This window comes from Simochromis diagramma, unplaced genomic scaffold, assembly GCF_900408965.1.
Source record: "Simochromis diagramma unplaced genomic scaffold, fSimDia1.1 OVJJ01000107.1, whole genome shotgun sequence".
In the NCBI taxonomy this organism is placed as follows: domain Eukaryota; kingdom Metazoa; phylum Chordata; class Actinopteri; order Cichliformes; family Cichlidae; genus Simochromis; species Simochromis diagramma.
Window position 1 is genome coordinate 6,872,734 of NW_024387209.1, and position 26,013 is coordinate 6,898,746.

General features: G+C 39.8%; 2 protein-coding genes and 2 long non-coding RNA genes across 4 annotated transcripts in view; 3 read left to right on the forward strand and 1 right to left on the reverse strand.

Moving 5' to 3' along the window:
- Positions 1–2,176: 2,176 nt before the first annotated feature.
- On the forward strand, positions 2,177–5,925 carry arl4ca (ADP-ribosylation factor-like 4Ca). The gene has a single exon (XM_040051638.1). The coding sequence runs from the start codon at positions 2,626–2,628 to the stop codon at positions 3,208–3,210; it is 585 nt and encodes a 194-aa protein (XP_039907572.1). The 5' UTR covers positions 2,177–2,625; the 3' UTR covers positions 3,211–5,925.
- An 8,621-nt stretch (positions 5,926–14,546) lies between these two features.
- Positions 14,547–16,246, reverse strand: LOC120746055. Its single transcript, XR_005698769.1, has 2 exons — positions 16,122–16,246; positions 14,547–15,956 (listed from the first exon to the last, which is right to left on the reverse strand). It is a non-coding gene; the product is annotated as an uncharacterized LOC120746055 (long non-coding RNA).
- A 781-nt stretch (positions 16,247–17,027) lies between these two features.
- aox6 (aldehyde oxidase 6) overlaps positions 17,028–26,013 on the forward strand; it is a 32,048-nt gene continuing 23,062 nt past the window's right edge. Inside the window, exons 1-3 of the mRNA XM_040051396.1 lie at positions 17,028–17,157; positions 22,305–22,362; positions 22,763–22,859. Coding sequence (XP_039907330.1) covers positions 17,104–17,157; positions 22,305–22,362; positions 22,763–22,859 — 209 coding nt within the window. The 5' untranslated portion in view covers positions 17,028–17,103. The remainder of the gene's footprint in view (positions 17,158–22,304; positions 22,363–22,762; positions 22,860–26,013) is intronic.
- LOC120746108 lies at positions 17,168–18,306 on the forward strand. Its single transcript, XR_005698779.1, has 2 exons — positions 17,168–17,454; positions 17,660–18,306. It is a non-coding gene; the product is annotated as an uncharacterized LOC120746108 (long non-coding RNA).

The following is a 26,013-nucleotide window of genomic DNA, read 5'->3' on the forward strand; positions in this document are numbered from 1 at the left end:
GGCCAAAATGTAATGATCTCCATATGAAGTGAAGACAGGAGAATATTAAAGGAGCATTAATTCTGGATTATTGTTGCTTAAAAGGCACATTATTATTTTCTGTTATCCTGGGACAACTTTTAATGTTCATTTAGTTTTACAGATGAATTAAAGACAGCATAGAGTTAGATCATTAGTGTAAACCAATCAGGTGTCAGTTCTGTTACAGATCGCAGACCTGCTCCAAACCAGAATCTGAGTCAGAGTCTGCATCCCCTCCAACATGAACAATGTAAAAATAATTTTACCTGCAAACCACAAAAAATCTGACAAGGCATGTTTATGTTGTTTGATGAGGTGCGTCTTGTATTTTCTTATGCAATACCAAAGCTGCCAAAATTGAAAAATGTAAACAATTAAATAAACAAGGAAATAAACAAATAAATCACTCAGAATTAATAAATGAAATAATCAATACAGACGCAGATAAAAGAAAGAAAACAGAGACATATAGAATAACTCTTGTTTACATTTATTTTTATTTTTTTATTTTATGCATTTAATAGCATTGATTCTTTGTTTTTTATTATTATTATTATTATTTTGGCAGGTTTCAACCTCTATATTTTTAAGACGCCAGAACATGCAGTGCAGTGTTCACGTTTGGATCTCCAATATTTAAATCTAAGAAAAAACCTTATCAACGTCCCAATATTCTTTGCAACGATTGATGATTTTATTTTGCGTAGTAACGTGTATAAAGACAATTACATCTAAATGATGAAATTATATTAATTTTGCTTTTAGTTGTTTTTTTTTATTAAACCATAGTTTATGATTTAGTTAACAGCTGATATACATAAACAAAAAGAGAGAGGAAACTGTTTTGGAACATTTTTGGTGAATTTTTCCTTCCATAACAATAACTCTATATTGAACACTACACATCTGTATGTCACTCAGCATTTCAACAAAAATTAATCAATGAAACTTTGGATTTATTTATTGGAAAATTTGTGCATAGAGTAAAAAACATTATAATAATAATTCTGCAGAACAATCTTCCTCATCACTGTTAAATTATTTATTTATTTAAATGTTTTACTGTAACTGCTGCATATGTTAAAGGTGGATCTCGTTTTAAGTACTCTATATTCCGTTACTTACATTTGTAGTGGCTCTCCTGTGAGGACCACGTATCTCTGAATTTTTAAAGAAAACAGGCCTGCTTCTTGATTTTTTTTAAAAGCAAAACAGCTGGCTGAACATATGACATTCAGTCATTGTCACAGATGCTAATCTGAAATTGCTGCTGAGCCGGCATCTGGTCAGCGTGACTGTTTTATTAGATGGTTAGCACTGACATCACCTCTCCATCATCGACGCAGCTTTCCTTGCTAATGTACTAAAGAAGTTGGTCATCTACATCTAGCAGGAGACTAAAGGTGATCATACCAAATATTGACTTTCAAACATGTTAGAATTGCCTAGTATGCTGTGTTTCCATGTATATTTGCACATTTTTCAATAAGTCGCTCCACCTATTTTCCGTTTTCCTAGAAACATATAAAGAAATGAGTTGAACACCTGTTTGGAAGCACTGCTCAAACACACAGTGAAGATGAATCCTCCTCCATGTGAGTGTTGCTTTTGGTTGAAACTAATTACTGACTGCTTGGAATAACTTTTAGCTGCTTCTCTGTGAGTCCGTCTGTTGGGGCCAGCTGATGCTTCATTCTAGATGTTTCCAAATTTAAGGGCCATGTTTCATGACTTCAAGCTGTGCTGGGTAATATTTGGTCGATATTGACTCACTGTCCATCCTTCCATCTAATCCCAGGCTTTATTTGCCTTCTTCTTTCTTTTGTTTTATGGCGCCAGTGGCAGTCACTTAAATTACTGACTGCAGGCTGGGGGAAACCATTTTTGATATGTTTTTATATTTATATATACTATCTTACAATTAGTGTATCTTTATATTTGCACTCATAAAGTCACAGCTGCTTGTAGTTGCGCATTTTTACCACCAGGTGTCAGAATCTCACAGCTGAGGACGCCTCCCTGCGCAGAGGAAAGGCGACTGAACACCTTTCATATTAAGATCCTTTATCCACCCCGCTGGCAGGTTTGCTCTCACGAATGTGAAAGGCTTTTATTTTTTAAAGCCCTTTCGCGTAACCGGAAGCCAGATTTTATTGTGTTTTTCCCGTCTGACTTGACGCGTCTCTCCATGGCAGCGTTCAGTGGCTGATCCACGCGTCACGCTTCATCACTTCGTGCGTGTGTTGTGTGCCACTACATGAAGGCAGCTGCTCGGAGACAAGCGGCCAGATGCGGAGACGAGTGTGGTGCGCGAGAGTGCATGCAGCCGCTGTACGTGCTGTGATTTGACAATTTGTGGAGGGCAGATGCAGTTGGAGTGAGTCCAGGGATGCTGCGGCGTTTCTTGCTGCCGGAGTGCCGCCGCGCAACGAGGGGCTGTGCCCCCAACTTCTGCTGAGAGAGGAGAAGCCGTATTAATTTTTACGCGTTTTAATAACCCACGATGGATCACTCCCGGGACCTTTAAGCGTCCCCTGCGGTGATCTCGCTCGCTGCTGTGGGGCTGTGGGAGTGCACGCTGTCTCTCCTCCCCAGCCTGCAGACATGGGGAATAGTTTCTCCAATCTGGCTGCCTTCCAGTCCCTGCACATAGTCATGCTCGGCTTGGACTCTGCGGGCAAAACCACCGTCCTCTACCGGCTCAAATTCAACGAGTTCGTCAACACGGTCCCCACGATCGGCTTCAACACGGAGAGGATCCGGCTGGGCGGCGCGGGGGCCTCAAGGGGCATCAGCTGTCACTTTTGGGACGTCGGGGGCCAGGAGAAGCTGAGGCCCCTGTGGAAGTCCTACAGCCGCTGCACTGACGGCATCGTGTACGTGGTAGACTCTGTGGACACCGAGAGGCTGGAGGAGGCTCGCACCGAGCTGCACAAGATCACCCGGTTCGCCGAGAACCAGGGCACGCCGCTGCTGGTCATCGCCAACAAGCAGGACCTGCCCCGGGCTCTGGACGTCGGGGAGATCGAGAGGCAGCTCGCTCTGGCGGAGCTGAGCCCCTCAACACCGTACCACGTCCAGCCGGCCTGCGCCATCATCGGAGAGGGACTGGACGAGGGCATGGACAAGCTGTACGAGATGATTGTGAAGAGGAGGAAGTCACTGAAGCAGAAGAAAAAGAAGCAGTGATGCCAGGCTTTGGCTGGATGATGGCTAATAAACTATGACATATCCCATCTATAGAAACAGGATGGATTAAACAAAAAAAGAAAGAAGAAAAAACACCACAGAAATACTGCAAGTCTCCATATCGGAGGAAAATATACTCATAGAGATGCAAAATGAGCTGAAAATGCATATCATATAAACTCATTAGCATCCATACTTTCCTGTAGGAATGCGTATTTGCAGATGAAATCTATATAGTATATTCATGAATAGCATAAATTCTAAAAAAAAAAAATAGTCATATTAAAGTCAGATTCATGGGAAGAATATTGATTGTTTACCTTGGTAGATGACTGTTTTAATGTTCTTCACAGGCAGTTGTGTCTGTGCACACTGTGGCTCTCGCTGCACTCTCCCTGATGGAGGAGTATTAATAGGACTGTTTCATTGGGGATGTGTGTATTGTAGCGGAGATGTTTTATAAAGTGTATTGATCCACTGGCAGAGCTCCCTGTTGCTGTGCTGTGCACAGATGTGAGAAGGCTGCTGTAAATGTGATTAGGGATGCACTCATGCACAGATCAGTGTTTAGAGCTGCGAGGTGGTGTTACACCAAAGATGATTCCCAAGAGATGACACAGAAACTCTGCTTTGGTGGGGTTTTTTGTTGTTGTTGTTTTTTACAGCCTTCCCTGCCAAACTGAGATATATATATATATACCTGGTATGACTGGCTTAGGAGGAAAATAATTAAATAAACTATGTTATATAGAATGCATTTGAGCTATATGAAATCAGTTCTTCCTCATCCCTCATCTTGCTCATTTTCTGTGTCTTCCTCAGTGGAACCACCTTTGATTATCCCTCCTCCGGAAGTCAAATTGAAGGCCTTCTGCTCTGTGACAAGCTGATTTGATCTGTTTTAGAGAATTTTACTAATGCTGCATCTGGTTTTTTTTCCCTATTTTTAACAGTTCAACTTTTTTCAGCTATATATGCAACTTTTTTATGTATTTAATGCAATATTGCCGCAAGAATAATACGGCTTGATGGTACAAGAGTTGCACATGGACACTGTGGGTCCATTTAAGCCATTATATGTAATGTTTGCTATAGTTCAAGATTAATTTTACCTAATAAAAACTGGACATTGCAGATTAATATAACTGTTGTTAGTGTTGGCTGATAAATACAGCAAACACTGATTATATTATTTGTGCATCCATCTACTCTTACTTTTCACACAAAATTCTCTCTTAAATTCTCAAACTTAAATTTAGTTATAGCTAATAATGCTGAATGGAAGGGAAATCACACAACCAATTAATCAAACTACCATCAGAAATCTTACACCAAAACATGACATAGTCATCAGCATATAGAGTCATTTTTAGCTCCTTTAGTTGCTCTAAAGCAAACCAGCTGCCCCTCAGAGTGCTTGAGAAGTGTTATGAGTGCATCCCAGACTGATTCAACCTCCTGGCAGTGAAAGGACACGTGTTCAGAACCTGTTTTCATCTCCAAGGTGCCAAAAATCTACATATTGTCAAAGCTGCTGGTATTTTGGAGATGCCACAATTTGGCATTGATATCACAGGAATGGATATTTTTAGTCAGCTGTTTGGAAATAAACAGCAAATACAATTTTTGTTCCTCAAGCGCAGAATGTTTTAAAAGTCCCAATGTTGTTGTTTTAAATAACAGCGATACTAATAACAGCCATACAAAGTCAAAATTTTAACTCAAATATAATAACTCAAAACTAAAACTTAAAATAACTCAAAACTGAGGAAATAACTTGACATTTTGAGGTAACTCAAAATGTCAACTCAGCTCTGCTGATCTGGAATTGTTTTCCCCCCGTAGTCAAACAGTCCTAATTGAGATGTGATATTTCATCCCAAATCAATATTATTTTTAGTCACCAAATGCCATGTAAAATAAAATAAAATAAAAAAAAACAGGAAATGATAAAAAGCCAAACTAACCAAAAAACCACAAAGTTTGATAAACCTCTGTTGAACAGCACTGTTGGCTTTTGCAGAGGACAACCTGTGTGATGCTAGCAGCTTTGTCAAAATTCCCTGGGGTGACAATGGGTGGACAGTCGAGAAGCCGAGTGTCTTCCTGTCACAGTGAAGAAGTGAAACAAACCAACAGGCTGGAACCTGTTCAGCTGCTCATAAAATATTTTACAGAGTGAGAAATAACCATAAAGCTTAACATCAACATAATGTTTCACATACCTGAAAGCCAACTTGCTGAGGAGCCCATAAAAAGTCACTGACATTAGCATTTGGTCTTAAATGACAAGACTGTTGAATGTCTTGTACAGACTGTTCTCTGATGCCACATTCACGATGAAAGACAAGAAGAGATGAAGCAGCATTATTGTGCTGCAGCTTGATGTCTACAAAGTAAACAAACTGTCGAACCTTAGTCACACTGTAGAGGTGACTGTGTTGTCATACCTGTAGCTCAAGTGGGAAGACATGAATGTTACCTTTTTTTCTTTCTTTCTTTCTTTTTACAGTCAGGATTTCTGATGTGAACGTGGCATCTTTCTGCTAAGTCGAGCTGTGTCCAACATTGCATGACAGCCACTACTTCAGACAATGTAAATGATACAGTACTATAGTGTTACAGCCACGATACAGCAAGACCAAACTATGTATTACAAGCCAAAACAGGAAAAAAGGAAAAAGTATTTTTGGGATTAAACTCTTTGTAATTCAACTTGTGTGTTGTTTGACTTGTGTTTGGTTTCCAAAGTTTTAATCAGGGTGGGAAAATCCCAGCAGCTCCCAGCTAAAAAATATAATTTAAAGGCTGTATATCTGCAGTAAAACTTCATGGCCTTTGCACGTTTCACTGCTGTTGTGCTTCCTGATTTAAACTCAGATTTAGGTAGTTGCTCTCTTTTTGAGCAGCCTGATATTGTTTCGAGGTTTTTACCTTTTTACTACTAACAATGCTAATGGTGTGTAAATTTAAAAATATAAATAAACTATAAAGTCAACAAAAACAACACTCATTGGCCACTTCAGTAGGTAAACTTGCATGTATTTAGCAACTGCTGATCTACTGTGATTTCCCCACACAATCGCCTAAAGAATTTACACAGAATGGTCCAAAACAGAGAGAAAAAGTCCAGTGAACAGTAGTTCTCTGGGCTGTAAATGTGCTGTTGATTTCAGAGGTCAGAGGAGAATGGCCAGGGTGCTTTGAGCTGTTAGGAGGGCAACAGTAACTAAAATAAACACTTGTTACAATCGAGGTTTGCAGGAGAGCATCTCAACAGCAGTAAAAGTGCACACTGTCACTCCTGTCAGCTAAGAACAGAAAACTGATGCTACAATTCACCAAAACTGGACAAGATTGTAAAAACGTTGTTTGGTCTGATGAGTCTCGATTTCTGCTGCAGCATTCAAATGGCAGGCTCAGAATTTGGTGTAAACAACATGAAAACATGTATTAATGTTTAGACTGGTGGTGATGGTGTAATGGACTGAGAGATATTTTCTTTGACATATTTTGGCCTCCTCAGTATCAGTATATTTAAAAATTCTTTCCTGTCATTAGACAGTCATAAGAGTGCAGTGACGTGGACAGTTCCAGGTGTCCCAGGAGCTTCAGTGCTAGTTTATCCAGGATCAAAGGCAGAACTGAAGTCAACACCAACAATTCAACAGCTTTAAACACCACAGCCTGAGTATTCTTGCTGACCACAACCATCCCTTTATGACCACAGTGTACCATCTTCTGTGGCTGCGTCCAGCAGGATAACACACCGTGTCACAAAGCTCAGATCATCTCACTCTGGTTTCTTGAGCTTGACAGTGAGTTCTTTGCACTCAAATGGCATCCACAGTCACCAGATCAGCAAGTGTGATGCTGTCATGCCAATATGGACCAAACTCTTAGAGGAATCTATGCCATGAAGAATTAAACAGTTCTGGGGACAAAAGCAGGTCCAACTCAGTATTGGCAAGGTGTACCCAATGAAATAGTTGGTGAATATATGCTGTTCTGCTACACAGTAGCAACAGTATATATAATCTGTTTTATTGTAGTACATGCTGCTATGGCATGCAACTCAACAAAAATGAATTGGTCTATCGATTAAAGTGCTATATTGTTAATTGAAAAGACTGAGGCCATGTGTTTAGAGGTTGTTGCACCAATTAATTTACACTATATGAATATTGTTAATAGCTGAAGGTTTGCCAAGTCAGCTGGATTACCCCACTCTATAATTAAGGCCAATAAACTCTCATAAACTGAGAAATAAATTGTTACCTTAAGCTGCCATGTTTAAAAAACAAAATATTGTGTACTATATGGGTTTTGCTTCCTCCATTTAACTTGTGGCATTTTATGTTTAGGGATTATGAATAGGAAGCTCTAAAAGCAGGCTGAAATGCCATGTCCAAGGATAGAGCACAATCAAAGTGCTTGTTTTCCTTCTTTTTGTTGACTCGCTTTCTGTCTAGTGCCAAATATACCTTCCTCCAGTCATCGTGTTTACAGCCAAATGGCTTCCCTTCTTATTATTATGGTTTATGTCACTCATGTAACTCAGTGTAATTGCAACACACACACTGTGCTCCTGAAATGAGACGGTTGTTATCTCTCGACTTTGGTTAAACTGTCTGGAGGAAGAAGAATGTATTCAATGGTTTATCTGAGTATCAGACATGCTGTATCTGAGCTAAGAGGAGAACTGGGAGGCAAAAGGTCACTGTTTCAAGTCGCAGGCAGGCATGGGAATCCAGTGCCCGTATACGCAAACAGATATTTTAAGCTTTGATTGGATCTCTGAGGATTTAAAAACAAGCCTATAACAACACATGTGAGCAATGGATGATGATGCATTTTATTCTCATGGAGCTCATGGAGCTTCTCTTAATGAAGAAGTTAACAGAAGTTTTCTTACTGCTAAAAGAACTACACAAATAGGACAACTAGTTTGCACATTTAGTCCTCCTTGCTAAAAACAGTTAAAAAAAAAACTGTAGCTCTTAATATTTCTGTTTAAATGATTGTCCTCAAGTGTCCATAGTAATTATAACAGGAGAAAAGGTGAAAAGGACAGTTAAGAGCTCCAAAATCAGCACAGGGAGGAGGTTGGGGTTGATGTGTGGGTCAGCATCGGACATTGCTTTTTACTGTGCAGTGTCCCTCTGTTTCTCAGTCGGATCAACTAACAACTAACTTTCAAACTTTATGATAAAATACAGTGCTGCGCGAAAGGCTTAATCCAGTCCTCATTTATTCATGTTTTACTAGTGCAAACACAGCATGCAGTATATAAGGAAAAACAGAGTTTGTAAAATTCTAATGAGCCTTAAAGTCAGTGTTTGGAATGGCCATCTTTATTCCCCTCTACTCATTCATTGCTTTTTCTACTTCACAAATCTCCCTCTTCTATGCTCAGTCAAATAGGATTCTGTCATGTCTCCGTTCAAACTGCTGACAGAGCAAAGAGGTTCCAGCCCGGTTTGTATTTATCTGTCTTGTTTTCCTGCTTCCTTTTCTGCATGTTTCTGTTGGTGGGCCATCAAGGGGATTTCATGTTTTATCTGTGCATGCTGATAATCCTCCACACTTCCACCCTCGCCGTCCAAAATGGATGGCCGTCACATTTTTGCTTTGCATGCGAAAGCTTTGAACGCCAACGTTAACATGCTTAAAAATGGTGCTGAATGTGCACGGGTGGGATTATTTTATGTATTTAAAGCATTGCCAATGTTGTGTTGTCAGATTTTTTTTGACAGTTCAAACCGTTTGTCTAAACATGCGCTTGAATTACAGCATGTAGTTGAGTTACTGCAAATCACCAAGGATTAGAGTTCTTAAAAAACAACAACAACAACAAACAATTATATGGGAAAAAGCTATACAAATACAGGGCTGTAAAGGCCATATCAAGCACTCCCAATCAAATTATACATTTTTTAAATTTTCAGTTTAAAATTGAAGCAGCTTTGCAGAAACAATTTATATAGCTGCCTGTTTATATCAATATTAAATGTTTACATAGAAAGCATTGGTTTGTAAACTCTATTAAATCTTTGACTTGAGCATTATAGCCATGGTTGGCCACTGGTTGTTGGGGGAAAATGTGTATTCACCAACCGGTTGGCGAGTGGTTGCTGGAGTTTTCTGACTGTTGCCAAAAAAAGTGCATTACAAAAACCTGCTTGCAATTGCTTTGATATCTAAGGGATTACCTCAGTTGAACACATTTTGCATGAAAGACACTTACGTGTCTGTAAAGACTTGCCAACTAACTGCTGAGCGGCAATGAAACTCAAGAGAGTCCAACACAAACCAGAAACGGAAAACTTTGACTTTTAAAGTTAAACTTACGCCTTACTTACGCGCAACAAACATATTTAAACAAGTACAACCTTTACTTTGAAGGTGAACGGTGTTCCCTGTAAGCTTGTATCGAATATTTTAGTTTCACTGCAGCTTGGTGACCAGTCGGTGAGCATTTGCAAATAGACTGATACAAACAATGGGCCACTGCAGAAACATGCTAGCAACCAAACAATCACAAGAAAGTTATCACTTTTTGCAACCAATTGCACCCAGCAAATTTCACCAACCTCCAACTACCACTTACAAGTGGTCGGAGAATATGTAACAGCTGGACTCTGTGGATATGAATATGGATGCAGTAATGAATGAGACTGCAAGGTGGTGCAAGTGTGTACTTCTCTGGCTCTAGTTTGTAAAAAGTTGGTGCAGGCTGTTATCTACACCTTACTGTCATGTGTGAAAAGTTAATATAGTGCAATGAAGAACTGGTACCGTAAAGTCTTTGTTAAGTTCTGCCAAATAAATGTGCTATGTGTCTCTCTAAGCTAATCTGGTAATCACTAGTGCTAATAGCTAACATTGCTAGCTTCTCCACCCTCACCAGCTCATGTTACAAATGCATATTTCTACCTCATGTATGGTGTTTACCAGGGGTTCACTGATTGGTCTGTATGTTTGTGTGACTAAGGCCACAGCAAGTTAATAAGTAAATAATATACAAATAAAATACTAGGATTTTTTTTCAGCAAATATGCAGCACAAACTTCTTGGACGGTATCACACAGCAAACTAAAGATTTTCCAAAAGGCACCAGTTACAGTCAACCGTTCAGTGATTCAGATTCTGAAGCCTAGCAGAGACAGCTCTGTCAATCAAAGCACCTTAATAATGCATAACTTTATAAGAAGTTCACCTCCTCTTCGTGTATTATGAGAAATATGAAGTAGTTAACTGTAGAGACTTGAAGCAGGCTGTAAACATGTTTATTTCTGTTGTACAGCTGGACATGTTAACATGGAAGTCTATGGGGACTGATTCAATTTAGGAGCCAGACTCTAGTGGGCACATGAGTGACTGCAGCTTTTTGGCTTCATTTTTCAACTGTGTAGGTTTCACACTGAATCAGCCACAGCTGGTATTTTCAATTACAACCTTTGACTGCTACTGAAATGTCTCCTGCTGTAAAATGAAACACCCATAGTTTGTCTCCAAGGGCTTAGAGCCAATTTGTGTTTTCTGCATAAACACTGCAGGTCATCAAACAATTTCAAAACTTCAAAAATAGGATTAAAAGAATTCTTTAATTAATCAGTGTGGGGAAGTTTTCTCAATATGTCTTTAAATCTTCCTTCACTGGTCTCCAATCTGCCACAGACAGAATCAGTTGTTGTGTGATTTATTGTTGAATGTTGTTAGGGTTAGCTGCTGTTGAGACAACACAGGCTTAGCGGTTTTACTTGTTCTGATGATCAAGTAGAAAGCTGTTGAAACACTAAAGCTGACTTTAGTCTGGCCTTTTAGTCCTCTTTCTCCTCTGAGCTGCAGGTCTGCGAGTTCAGGCCTTGATCTTTTTCGGTCTTTTGAGTCCATTGGTTGTAAAATCTTCTTGCTCAGCCAAAGATGTCAAATCTGTCTTCATCAGATTTTCTGATCAAATCTCAGCCATAAATCAGATCTATCCTTTTAACATAAATATCCATAGATGGTATAGAATACATGAACTGCACATATATGTATCAGCGGACAGAAGGACTGATAGAGCCCTTCTCGAGACTGAATATCACATCGGTAACACATTTAAAGTGGAGGAAAGAACCAGAACCAGAGGATTGTTAGTCTGCTGCTTGTGGTCTGTCTGAACCTGATGAGCCCTGGTTTGGTGCCAAAAAGCTATCTGAATCTGTGGACTTTTGGACCTCTGCTGAAGACTTGTTTGACTTGCCTGACCTCCCGACCACCTCTGAAACATTATCTGCTTTGTGGCAAAGTATCAGAGGACATATGGAGCATTCTTTGATAAAGTTTCCACTTTACCTTAGGTGACTGAAATTGTAGCACTTTATTCATTTGTTACTCAGCATTAATGCTGCGTGCCATTTGAAGTGGAAAATACGAAGTCCTGATTTCCAAAACTATGACCAGGTTCTATCGATGAACATCAACTCCTAAAGTGCGCTAACAGAGCAGAGCTGAGCTGCAGAGTCCCCTTCTCTCTGTTTATTCAACCTCACAGACTGCCAGAAATATGACTTTACAACACTGCTAACATGCCATTAGAATACCTGGAACATTACATAAATATCACAGAATACTTTATTTCAGTACTTCTCCAGGTTTTATATCATTTCCTGTGAGTGTTAGCACTAGGTCAGATCATCAACTTTTTCCAATTACTCCAAGCATTTTTCTTCCTCACATGCCCTCAAGCTCTGACTTCTTAATTGCCAAGTAAGTAAATAAAAGTGGTAGTTTCCTCAGTTGGAACATGTAAGCTGTACTTATGTAGGGCAATGATCTCACAGCAGGCATCAAGTGTGGCTAAAACATTGGCAGCACTCTTTAACTGTACTCCCCACTTTCCTGTTTGATAGCGTTTCCACTGAAATATCATAGAGTCTATAATGACACCTCAGAGCCGATGAGCACAGCCAAATTTGAGTTTACCAGCTAAACTGTAACTGCAAGTTTATACTTTAGGTTTTGACCCAGCAGCAGTAGCTTCCTGAGACATGTGATATGAGGTCAGCGAGGCTAAAAGCCACATTTCCTCAGCTGGAGATGAACCGAGTGATAGAGAGCTGAGGAAGTGGAATCAGATCTGCAATAGGAAGTAAAGGAGGATGGGAGAAAACGTTTCTACTGGGGATTTGTTTATTTTCAGCTGATGAGAGAAGATAGTCAACTGACAGTAACCCTAAATAGCTTTATGTGATGGGAATGGGAAACAAAATCCCCAAAAGTTCTGAATGGTAGGTCTAGGTTTGTTTTTTTACATCAGAGAGTACTCACAGATAAACACTTTATTTAAAATGATGTAGGGTTTGTTTGAGAATTGAAGGTACACATTAGGCAGGAGGTCCTCACCCACATAAGGTTGAACTTCACACAATTCATTTTCTAAATTATGGTGATCTTTATGTACCGGTGTGGACCTTTGATGGATCAGTTTATGACAGAAAAGTCTTTATTTTAAAGGAACCACAAAAGATTCAGTTGTGGTGTGAACCTAATAATTGCATTTTGGGTGTAAAATGGAGATTTCATTAGAGAGAAAAGTCAGCGCAGGTTGTCTCAGTAATGTTTTAATGTTTTTGCTATTTTCCTAGTGCCACTAACAGAGACAAAGCCTTCTAAACACTGAAAATAAATCACTAACCAGCTTCACGGTGGTTTGGTTGTGCTGCTCCTGGAGCCAAATGTTAATTTCCTTCCCTTTAATTATTTGGATCATAAACGCCTGACCAATTAGCCTGTCTTTTTTTGTTTCAGTACAACTTCTTGCACCAGAAGCACTTTCTTGCAATGCTGCCTTTGTACGAGCAGTACAATTGGAAGAACAAAAAAAAAAAACCCTGCCCACTTGTATGAGCTGTTTCCATTAACTTTCAAAACTTATCTTCTTAAAAACTTTTCAAATACCTGAATGAAAGAGCCTTTTTAATAAAACTTGCATGAGCTTTAAAATGTGAGCACTGTAGGGGTTATCTTTGAGCCATTTAATGTTTTTTGGCTCAAATTCCCATAAAAGCTAAAAAAAAAAAAAAGAGCTTTGGTCTAGACGAGTACATTCACTGGACAGCCAACAAAACAAAATGAAGAAGATAATGCTGCTCCAAATCCTGACTTTCACATGCAGGCCTGTCCAGTTAGTTTGAGAAATCAATTATTTAGAGTTTGTATCTATATTATATGTCGTCTACTTCATTAGTTGCACCTTGCTTAGTACTGGGTTGGACCCCCTTTCGCCTTCAGAGCCGTCTTAATTCCTAATGGCACAGATGCAACAAGGTCCTGGAAACATTCTTCAGAGATTTTGGTCCATGTTGACATGACAGTTTTACATAGTCGCTGCAAATTTGTCAGCAGCACATCCATGATGTGAATCTCTGGTTCCACCACGTCCCAAAAGTGCTTTGTTGGATTGAGATCTGGTGACTGTGGAGGCCGTTTGAGTACAGTGAACTCATTGTCATGTTCAAGAAACTAGTTTGAGATGATTTTGAGTTTTGTGACACGGTGTGTTATACTGCTGGAAGCAAGATGCTACACTGTGGTCATAAAGGGATTAACATGGTCAACAACAATACTCAGGCAGGCTGTGGTGTTTAAACAATGCTCAGTTTGGCTCAAAGTGTGCCGTGCATTCATGTTGTCTACACCAAATTGTTACCCTTCCATCTGAATGATGTAGTAAAAATGAGACCAGACAATACTTTTCCAACATTCTGGTTACTCTGTGTTAATTGCAGCCTCAGTTTGCTGTTTAAATGGAGTGGTACTTATGCTTTTCTACTCTAGTTGAGCACTGAAAGTATTTTCTTACTACAAGTCTCATTCACACATTAATACAAGCATCTTTGTCTGTGTTTAAGCACTTTTAACTTTAATTTAACCGATTAACGCAGCTCTGGATTCAGTATCTGAGAACCAGAGTCTGTGTTAGCAGATGAACTGCTCCATCTCCTGAGCCACCCGGTGTGGTCTTCTGCTGCTATAGCCCACCTATAGCCCTTCAGAGATGCCCTTCTGCATTCCTTGGTTGGTGTATCAAGTGAAAACTAAATGATTTTATTGATCAGAGATTAATTTTTTGTCATTCTTTAATGACAACAGGACTGTAACCATTTCCCCATTATCTATTAATACAAATATTATTTATCTACCAACTGGCTTTAATCTACTACGCCTGTTACAATGACTTATTCATCACTTTAAGTTCTTAATTACCATTGTTTTAACTCTGTATTTAGGCTTTTTAAAAAATGTCTTTTATTGGCTAATTATTTTGTATTAACTATTTAATTCATTTAACACAATTTTTTTAACTCAACATTTTTAAGCCATTTGTCTTCTTTCTGTTGGATTTATTTGTCTTTGATCGGTTGAATATCTGTAGAAAAGACTTTCCACAGTGAGTACACCACTGCAGTTAAGAGCATGGAAACTGAATTTCAGCTCTGTGAGGGCGTGCCTGTTTGTGTTGTGGTGCCCCAACGCCTTTGGCTCGGCTGCTCCGTCTGAAGCTGTAAATCTTACAACTACACATGCTGTGATTTGTGTAAATAAACCAAATCCCACCGACAGACTCAGGAGGAATGTGTTCAAGTCCAACTGTGGAAACAGTTTGCAAGACTGAGGAAAATATGCACATTAACCCACCAGGTCTGGAGGTCACAAAACAGAAATCGGCCTCGGCTCACACCGATCAGGGCTCAGTGGAAAAGCCGGGCTGTAAAGTAACACATGTTTGGTTTGTCTTCTGAAGGCCTACCTGTTGTCATGAGTCAGGAAACTTGAGTCAGTGAGAAAAAGGTAGAGCTGTGTATGTTAAACCTGGAGTGAAAGCTGAGTAAATAAGCTAAGAGCGATCAAACAGGGGCAGGGATAGCTTTCTCACGCTCAGACTGAGGTGAGGCGCTCCTTTATCAGCACAGAAATTTCTTTTTGCACTGTGCCTTAGAGTTAGCTTAACACCATTAATGGAGACGTTTGGAGTGGAAATGTGGGACAATATCACATCTACAAAAAAAATATTCTTAGGAAATAAAAGGAAATAATTAAATTTTCAGATAGTGAAATTTTCAAATATGTGATTACAGGCATGATAGTTGTATCACTGGCTTTGTTTCTGTCTCACTATGGGTACTTATACAGGAACTGTTTTATAGCTTTCTAGTAAGGGTCGTCCTTTGTAGCTTTCTTAGAGTGTACTTTGCCTGACAGCAAGCAAGCAGGGTGGTAAAAACACAATATAAAGACTTGTAATGACATCCTACAGCAGACTGATGCTGGTAGTGTTAGTATAACATCTCATCACGTTGTTAGGCCTCTTGCCCCTCCTGGAGCGGAGGCTATCGGGAGCTGCCCCTCAGCACTCTCAGTCCTGAGTTGCCTTTATTGCCCATCCCATCCCTGTTATGCTGATGTGTGTCCCAAGGGCTCGAGGTCAGGGACTGTTTTGTGTTGCTGGATGTCGGCTTTCTCAGGGTGTCCCGAGCCATCCCCACCTCCTACTCGAGATCTTTTCTTCCTGGACTGTTGCTCTGTCTGCTGCCAAAGTTGATTTTAATTCAACTTTTCTAGCCAGTTATCTGGGAAGTGTTAGAGCTGAAACTGTTGTACGAAAGTCTGGACTTTACCCAGGGAAGCATTTGTACACAGACTGACGTTTGGGTTGAACAAATGCAGCTTGGTGCACCAGACTTGGGGTCTTGCTGTTTCTGGTTCATGAAAAGAAATGAGAGGGGAATAAAACAAAAACTGAGTTTTGGAAAGAAGCCCATAAGCCCACCTGAAACCCAAATCATCATTTCAGAGGCACTTTTAAGACATAAATGAAGCAGTGTGGCACAGAAAAGAAACATGTCTGTACAATCATTACTCACCTTCTTCTTTCCTCTTGTCCACGTTTGATTTTCCTCTGCAGCTTTTCTTTAAATGTTTTCCTTACCTCTAGCGCCCTCTTGTGGCTCTTTACCTAACACTAGGTTTTTCCCTCTTATCTGCTCCTCCTGAGAAACGATGACAATGTATTAACAGCAATGACTGTGCAAAAAGACCAATCTATAAATGATTAACAAAAACAGAAATAAATGTAAGGGCCAAGGATAGGTCACGAATCACCTGATGTTTATTTGCCACTGTCAGTCATTGCTGTATGGGTATAAAGATTTTTTTTGTAAATCTGCTATATGTGTATCAGATTGTTTTATTAGTTTGGTGTTGGACTCATGCTCAATTCTGATACAGTTTTTTGCTTTCTCATTTTATGACCAGAGTCCAAGGCAACCCTAAGAAAATATTTGATTTACAGCCTTGTTTACTTTCCATCAGATTTCATTCATGTGTTTCATCTCTGGATGTGCAAGAGAAAGTGTTTAAAAGGTGCTCATAGTAAAAAATAAATAAATAAGAAACTTAACAATTAAGGAATACTTCGGGAGTTACAAGTCAGTCCTGCAAGTTGAAACTCGATGGGTCAGAAAAACACCACTTTTTGGGAATAGAAGTCAAGTCTTATTTCATTTTAAAGCTTTGAGTTATTCTTTTTTAATGTTTTTTTGTTTTCCAGAAAGGAAAAAAAACTAAATAAAATTTCACAACTGCTTATGCAATTCACCAAAACACCCAGAAAGCTCAAAACGATGAAATTTTATTTCTAAAAAATTATTATGTCCTGTTGTAAACATGAAGTTTAATTAATTGGGTTTCACGTCACTTTGAAGAGTACCAAGAGAGAGTTGCTACACAAAGAAACCAGAATAAAGCGTCTTATTTTGAAAGTGTCGGCAGACGGAAGCGCTAAGGGGTACTGAGCTGCCTCCTTATAGAAGTCGTTTTCACGGCCTTTAGTCACGCACTTGAAAGATGTCTGCAGGAAAGCAAGGAGACGCTCTGTGCTTCTTTATCAACGGGAAAAAGGTAGGTTTAGAGTTTTTTTTAATGTTATCATAGCGACCGTCTTGTTTTCTGACAGATAAAATCTGCACAGTTAGCAATTTCCGAGGTGACTTTTTGCCTCGCGCTGCTGTTAGCAAAACTCTTAATATCATTTTTAGACAAGCACAGGTGAGTTAAAGTAAAAGCAGCAGTGCTGAGTAAAACGTTTGCAAGTTGGAGTTGTAATGACCTTCACACATGTTGCGAAGTGAACAAAAATGCAGGAGGAAGAAGACATTCTTAGAAAGCTGTCATTTATATTGGTTCTGAAAAGGTAAGGTGCATTTGCAGAATAAGTGCAAGCACACACAGGACTGCGCATATTCTTACGGTTTTGTAAAAGAGAAACAAAATGGGCATTAAAAAACTGAAAGCAGGCCAAGTTCTGCAAATCAAAGAGAAAACACCTGGCTGACTCACGCTGAGCGACAGTTTCTTTGTGTACCACACCGTTAAAACTTCTCCATCTTGGCCTCAAAACAAGATCCTGAGATTTCGGTGCAGGACTATATGGCTCAGGGTGCTTTCACACGTGCGGTGTCAAGTTGTTTCTCCACCTCTTGCAGTGTATTTATGCAGGTGTGAACACAGTAATCGTTAGGTGTACATTACACACGTGAGCTAAAAACGTCCCATATGCGTTGTATTCTCAATGCATGGAGGTGCTTTAGATGTGCAAAGGTCTATACGGGCTAGCAACCAGCTGTGAAAGGAACGTAAATCCTCAGTTTTCTCACACAGCGCCTTCATCCTGTTCTCACTTTCGTTGCTCCTGCCCCAAAACCATCCGGCCAATGAGCGGACTCGGTGTTCTCACGTGGTTTGTAGTGACGCAATTTGGTTCGCTTGGAGGTCACTTTTGTTTTCACACAGAGAAAAAAATTAACCAAAAGCTACAAGTTTACAAACTCATCAGCTGATTAGGACCAGAGTAAACAAGCTACTGGTTTGAAAACGCCCTAACGTACCTCAAGTTGGAAGGATGTGCAACCAAAGCACAGGTGCTCTTCAAGGTTGTGTGTCGAGTCCAGTTCACACTTCTTATTTAGACACATGTGCCCAACATCCACCCATCCAACATCAGTTGTAGGTCGACTGGCAAGTAACGAGGTGGCCTGCAGAGAGGAGATCCAACATTAGAAGGCATGGTGCTCTACCAACAACCTTTACTCTAATGGTGAATCCACCATCAGAGTAAAGGTTGTCCAGGACGTCCAAGAAAAGTGGACAGGATGCCGTCTTCATCAGTGGTGCTGAGGTTGAGCAGGTAACAAGCTTGGAAATCCTTGAGGATCTGACGAGGTCTCTGTAAACCGCCTGTAAGATAAAGAAGTCCCTGAATCTATTCACCTCCTGAAAAGGTCGTAACAGGTCAATACCTCTCCGACTTCTATTGTAACCACCAGTGTGGTATTGCACCTGAACAAACGGCTCTGCAGCAGGTAGTAAAAGCAGATGACTGCACTGTTGGCACCCAGCTGCCTGCCATCACCTGAAACGCTTCATTCAGTGTTCACGTAGCATCACCTCTGACCCCACTCATCCTCACAGTAGACTTTGGACAAATGAAATGAAATTCTTTTTTTTTTTTTTTTTTTCTTTTTTTTAAACACTCAAAAAGAAACCAAAAAAAAGCAAAGAAAACTAATTAGAAATTACAAAACTATAACTTCTCTGAGCTGCTGTTGGGTTGCCCATAAATTAGTGGTGCAGATTTCCTTGTGCTTGTATACTAACAATAAAGTGAATAATCTGAATAGTTTTTCACTAATGATGGCAACATTATAATGCTTTTAATGCAAGAAGTCATGTGACAGTAAAATACATCATGCTGACCCCTTATAGCTCAAAAACGAAAGCAATCTTCAGAGTGATAATTGTAGAAATATCTAAGTTAGCTTAAATGTTTAGCCTATAACTAGATTTTAATTCTACTTTTAACAAGTCGAGCTTGGTGATTAATTTTATTTAATCATAAAAATGCACATTAATTTAAATGTCAAATGTAAACTTTCACAGTAAAGTGTCATCGGTGCAGTTCAGAGTTACTGTTGCCCCTGATTACATCCATCCATGTTACACCTGTCTTATATATTATTGTTCTTCTTGGAGATAAAACTCTAACATAGAGCTGGGCGATAGAACGATATGTATTGCGAAATAACTTTTTCTCGATAGAAAAATGAAACTATTGCGATAGACCTCATCTCTCTCTCTCTCTCTCTCTCTCTCTTCCTCTCTTATAAAAAAAATGAATAGCCAATACAAATTAAGTAGCGCAGAGCCGAACCAATCACACCCACAGCGTCACGTAACTTGTTACATACAGCTCAAGTGCCAAGCCGCACATGTGTATTTGTTTGGGAAGCAGCCAGCCGCCGTGCCGGCCGGGTAATGGAGGAAATGAGTGTGCCGACTAGAGAAAAAACAACCGAGAGCTTGGGTGACCAGGTTACCGAAGAGAACACCAATGACTAGGGCTGGGCGATATATCGAGTTTTTTAAAAATATCGATATATTTTTATACGAGATATAAGATGTGACTATATCTTTTATATCGATATAGTCTATGTTACGTTATAATTACAGTTGTGGAGCCACAAGTTTGCCTCTCTTTTGTCCACTTTTGTCTTTATTCAACGTTACTCGGCCTCGCCTCTCCTTCACTGAACACAACTCCCCCTCCTCCCCCATCGCTTCACCTGCAGGCAGCGACAAGATGGACACGGCAAATCTCCGTTAACGAGTTACTGCACATCGCCCCGTGCGTGGGGCTGGACGGCGTCAACATGTTAACGAGCTAACCATGCTAATGAGCTAACCACGCTAACGGCATGCACGGCCTGAAATCCTTTCATTTTCGCAAAAGTTGACAGCACGCCTTATGTATGAATTCTGGTTGTGCTTGATGACCGCAAACCGATTTTATGTGGTACACGGCGCTCAGCAATCTGTCAAAAATGTTTTAGTTCGACTTTGGTAAGCTACGGAGCTGCACTGCTTGATGGATTGTCGGAGCATTACGGCTACCGAGGAGCCTCGCGGAGTGATACGTACTGTGCTTCAACGTAATATTACCGTATTGTGTGTGTATAAGGACCATAAATGGCACCTGTTAAGAGACATGGTTATGAAGAGGATTTCAAACTCCAGGCTGTCAGTCACGAACTTGGGAACAGAGCAGCTGTGAAATCTGTGTGTTATTATGCTCAGCATCTTTTTAGTTTACATTTTGACTGCACAATTGTGAGCTCTTTGTTATGCACAAAAACAACATAGTTTTCTTTTATTTATGGAGCACTTTTATTATATAATAAATGCTCATAATTTATTTTTGAGTAGTTTTTTTTCATGTACATCTATGCTGTATGTTAATAAAAGTGCCTGTGTGACATCAGGGACACAGCTTTGACTAAGAACTCTCTTTTTGTTCTTACGTTATGGCTTTAAAAAAATATCGAGATATATATCTTCTATCGCCATCCAGCTAAAAAATATCGAGATATGAATTTTAGGTCATATCGCCCAGCCCTACCGATGACGGTTCCAATGCCGGAGAGATTGTCGAAAGGAAAGGCCAGAGAAGTTCTGTAGTGTGGAGGTATTTTGGCTATTTGAAGTCTAGAGTAACAGAGTAGCGCGCACTGTAAATTGTCCCAAAAGCATGTTCCCACAAAGTCTGGAAATACAACAAACCTTTTTTTATCACCTGAAGCAGTACCACCCACTAAAGCACGCTCAATCTCTGACTGAAAGCGCTAATTCGTCATCGAAAACAACCAGGGGAATACCTGCGAAGCAGCAACAGTCAATTGAGTCGGCTTTCTCCAGCGTCTTACCATATGACAAAAAAGCTAAGAGACATAGCAACATAACGAATGCCATAGCTTACTGTCTTGCTAAAGACATGATACCAATAAACACGGTCGAAAATGAAGGATTCAAGCAGCTAATTAAGGTAATGGATCCTCGTTACCAACTCCCTGGACATAAACATTTCTCTCAGACAGCGCTTCCAAAGCAATATTGTATAAGTTAGTCAATTTTGTCTCTTCTTCTGTAAAATAAACTAAGATTTATTTTTAGACTTAATATTTTGTTTCTAAGTGGAACTGACAATTTAGTAGTCTGTTTTGTTCTATTTTGAAACTTAAATGCTTTAGCGGCTGCCTTTTGTGTAGTTTGTAATATTTGCCTTTATTTTGCCTAAACTGAAGCCTCATTTTAAGTACATCTGCCCTGTTGAACTTATTATGGGAAATAAATATTTAAATCAAAACAAACTGCTGATTATTTCACATTTTACTTGTGAGCAACAGCACATTTAAATCTTACACATATAGTTATTTGGCTTATATCGTGATATATATCGTTATCGCCTGAAATGAAAAAAACATATCGTGATATGAAAAAATCTTATATCGCCCAGCTCTACTCTAACATTAAACTGACCGTCATCTAAGCTGTAGGCAGCAGAAGAAACGTGCTGTACATTCAACACACAATCTGTTTAGTGCTTGAGGTACCTCGTCACGTCTTCCACAGGCAGATGTGCAGATTACGTGCCATCACTTGTTGCTTGTTTCTGATCAGATTCACTGTAACAACTGCCCTTTGTCTCCTCTCGTCCGACACAAATGGGACTATAAAATGGAGTCTCTTCTTAACTATCACTTAGATTAGCAGGCAGTGATCCACATGTGACTTTGAACATGGTTAATAAAATATTCAAATCACACAATTATGAAGTTTTACCAGTGGAGATTTTAGAAACGATTCGGTGTGTTCTCCTGGTGCCATATTGTCTAGGTTCTGGTGGGGTTTTTGTTTTTTAAATGCTTGAATGACTTGTCGGCTGGTGTTAAGTGGCTTAACAACCAAAAGAACATACTGGGAGTAGGTCGAAAAATGAGTGAAAAAGCGGTCAGTGTCCAAAGAAAAGCTTTGAAAGACCTTTAGAGAGCCAGAGAAATATTGATCAAGAGTGCTTTAAAGTATTACAGGATAGTCTGGCTGCTTGGTGACAAAGTATAAAGAAATGAGAGCTGGCTCAAGACTTTTGCCCAGCACTGTATAAGCAAAATAAATGCAGATGTTAGAACTAATTTTCTTTGGTCCTGTTAAAACAGGTGACGGAGAACCATGCCGACCCGGAGACGATGCTGTTGCCCTTCCTCAGGCAGAAGAGTATCCTTCAGACCAGTTTTCAGTTCACCTTCGCTGTTTAAATGTTAATACTGGTGCTGTCAGCCGCGTTAAAACGGGCTAATCCGCATTAATGCAGATTGGGCCCGTGTAAGGGTTACTCGGCATTAACGCGTTATTGCGGTTTAAACGCGTTAATGCTGTCATCACAACTAACACAATTAACCCATCTGGAGCGCAGACTGACTCAAAATCCCTGAAATGTCTCTGTCAACGCATTTCAGGCAGTTTGTCCGTTCTGCGCTACAGATGGGTCGAGTGTGTTTAAAAAAAAAAAAAAAAATTTAAATCGTGATGACCGTGTTAACGCTGACAGCCCTAGTTAATACCTTAGTTGTAAGCATTTGGTGGACTTGTCTTTATCCTTGACTGTTGACTTCAGTGAAATTAACTGGAACCAAGTACGGCTGCGGCGGAGGAGGCTGTGGAGCGTGCACGGTTATGGTGTCGTGCTACCAACCTGCAACGAAATCCATCATGTATCCTTTATGACGTCACACCACCTGATACTGCTGGGTTTTTGTTTTGTTTTTTTGGGGGGTTTTTTGTTTTTGGTTTTTGTTTGTTTTTTTTCCCCCATTTTTGGTCATTTTGTGGCTGTCTCTGCATATTTAATGCAAATATCAAAGTTTAAGATGAACTTTAAGATTCAGACTGCTCTAAATACTCACGTTTTTTCCTACTTGTTAATCTGCACGTTGGCTTTTAGACCTTTTAGGGTCGCATAGGAGACAGGGGCTTAAATGGCTTGTTTCAGGGGATGAACTGAAGGACTCCTTAATGAGCCAGTATCAAATACATGAACTATGAATCATGCCACTGTAGAAGAGTCCATAAATATATAATCGAGGGGGAAAAAGTGTGAGTTCTGTGCTGTCAACCAACTTCACACTGTTTATGATATCTGAGCAGCTAAAAGATGCCAGTGCAGTTGAACATCTACTGCTGTCAGTGTATCTTTCACTTGGGCACAACTTCAGCCTTAGGACTGGAAAAATCAATTTGTTGTTTGGTCTCTCAGCCTCTTTAAGTGAAATTAGATTTGCAGAAAACAGGAGAGAGTGTAAGTGTTGGATTGTAATGAGCAAGCCTGGTATGGATGACCACACTGAACTTCTGTGTTGGCCAATGGTCACTTCCCTCCCTGACAATGAAACAATACAGTCTGTTTGACTCATTCACCTTCCTGTAGCTGAGGAGGAGATAATGGGACACACACTGAGAGGAATCTGAAACAATGTTGAACAGAGATTTTAAAAATGAAGGCCAAAACCGAACAGTTTAAAGCTGTCTTGTTTGGGGGATTTTTTTTTTTTTTGGCCACAATCAGCCTTATTACACGGTCTAAAGCAGTGGTGGGGAGCTCCAGGCCTCAAGGGTCAGTGTCCTATAGGTTTTAGGTATCACCCTGAGTCAACACACCTGAATCAAATGATTAGTTCATTACCAGCTTCTGGAAAACTTCGAGACATGTTGAGGAGGTAATTTAGCCATTTGAATCAGCTCTGTTGGATCAAGGACTCGTCTAAAACCTGCAGGACAGCGGCCTTTGAGGCCTGGAGTTGCACCACACCAGATTTATTTATTTATTTATTTATTTATTTATTTTTTAAAAAAAAAAAAAAAAAAACAAAAAAAAAACCAGACATGGTGAATATCATTTTGGTATTTTACTTGCATGCGCACATTATCTTCACTGTGGCTGAAAAATTCCCTTCGTGGCACGCACGAGGGCTGTTCCTGCATCCAGTAGAATCTCTGGATTAGTTTGGGGTTATATTCTTGAACGTTTCACCCTGCTTGTTTTGTTTCACAACTAGAGCTGGGCGATATAACGATATGTATCGCGATGTAACTTTTTCTCGATAGAAAAATTAAACTATTGCGATAGACCTTGCCGCTCTTGTCCTTTTTTTGTGTTTAAAAGAACAGCCAATCCAAATTAAGTAGCGCAGAGCCGAACCAATCACAGCCGCAGCGTCACGTCATGTGACTTGTTACGTACAGCACAAGTGCCAAGCCGCACATGTGTATTTGTTTGGGAAGCAGCCAGCCACCGTACCGCCCGGGTAATGGAGGAAATGAGTGTGCCGACTAGAAAAATCAACCGAGCGTGACCGAAGGTTACCGAAGAGAAAACAGATGATGGTTCCAATGCCGGAGAGATTGTCGAACGGAAGAGCCACAGAAGTTCCGTAGTGTGAAGGTATTTCGGCTATTTCAAGTCTGACAAAAAACAGAGTAGCGTGCACTATAAATTGTGCCGAAAGCAAGTCTGGAAATACAATAAACTGGTGCATGCGCTACGTCCACACGTACCCGGGTATTTTTGAAAACGCAGATTTTTCTATGCGTTTGCACCTTTCGTCCACACGTAAACGGCGTTTTTGGTCACTGAAAACGAAGATTTTTAAAAACTCCGGCCAGGGTGGATATTTTTGAAAACTCCGTTTTTGCATTTACGTGTGGACTAGAAAAACGGAGAAAACGTAGCGTCAAAGGTGTGCGCATTTTTTGACATCACACTGTGCGCCACGTTATTCTTTCGGTGAAATGAATTTCTACAGTACTGTTAATTCTACTCTCTGCAGTGTTTAAATGCTTACATATACACACAGTTACTGTCCCTCCACACATACGATTTGGTTCTGCTTCTATGCCCCAGCTTTGTTTACTTTTTCCCACCGAGGCTTCTAGACTTCTGATTGGCCAACATTTCTGCACGGTTAGGAATCTAGCGCCACCTGCTGCTTTGGCATGTTCATAGCAGCGTTTTCCTTCATTTCTGCCTTTATGTGTGGACGGGATTATGTTTTTTTTTAAAACGAAAACGGAAAATCTCCGTTTTCAAAAATACCCGTGGACGTAGCCTCAGTCTCTGACTGGAAGCGCTAATTAGTCATTCGGCTTTTGTCAGACTAAAGTAACTGTTAAAACTGTTTGAAAAGCTAAGCTATACAACAAGGAGAGATTGAGAATTTCCTTTTAGTTCTCAGTTTATTTGATATTGACAAAAGTTAGTCAATTTTGTCTGTTCTTCTGTAAAACAAACTAAGATTTATTTTTAGAATTAATATTTTGTTTCTAAGTGGAATTGACAATTTAGTAGTCTGTTTCGTTTGTTCTGTTTTGAAACTTAAACGCTTTAGCGGCTGCCTTTTGTGTAGTTTGCAATATTTGCCTTTATTTATCTGAAAAAGTCTCATGTTCCTTAAGTACATCTACCCTGTTGAACTTATTATGGGAAATAAATATTTAAATCAAAACAAGCTGCTGATTATTTCACATTTTACTTGTGAGCAACAGCACATTTAAATCTTACAAATATAGTTATTTGGCTTATATCGTGATATATATCGTTATCGCCTGAAATGAAAAAAACATATCGTGATATGAAAAAATCTTATATCGCCCAGCTCTATTCACAACATGTCCTAGCTGCCAAAGAATCCTTCCACAAGCTCTGGCTCCGGTTTTGGATCCAAAAGTTAGTTTAGCTGGAGCTTGGCTCGGCTATGTTTATACTTAGTATCACAAACTATAATATATTTTCCAGTGATTAGTGCAGGTGGTGCTGAGACGGTAGCAGGCAGAGTGGAAACACTGGTAATACTGGTCCACGTTGCATCACTT

Coding starts and splice junctions, on each gene's coding strand:
- arl4ca (XM_040051638.1), top strand. CDS start 2,626: ATGGGGAATAGTTTCTCCAATCTGGCTGCCTTCCAGTCCCTGCACATA.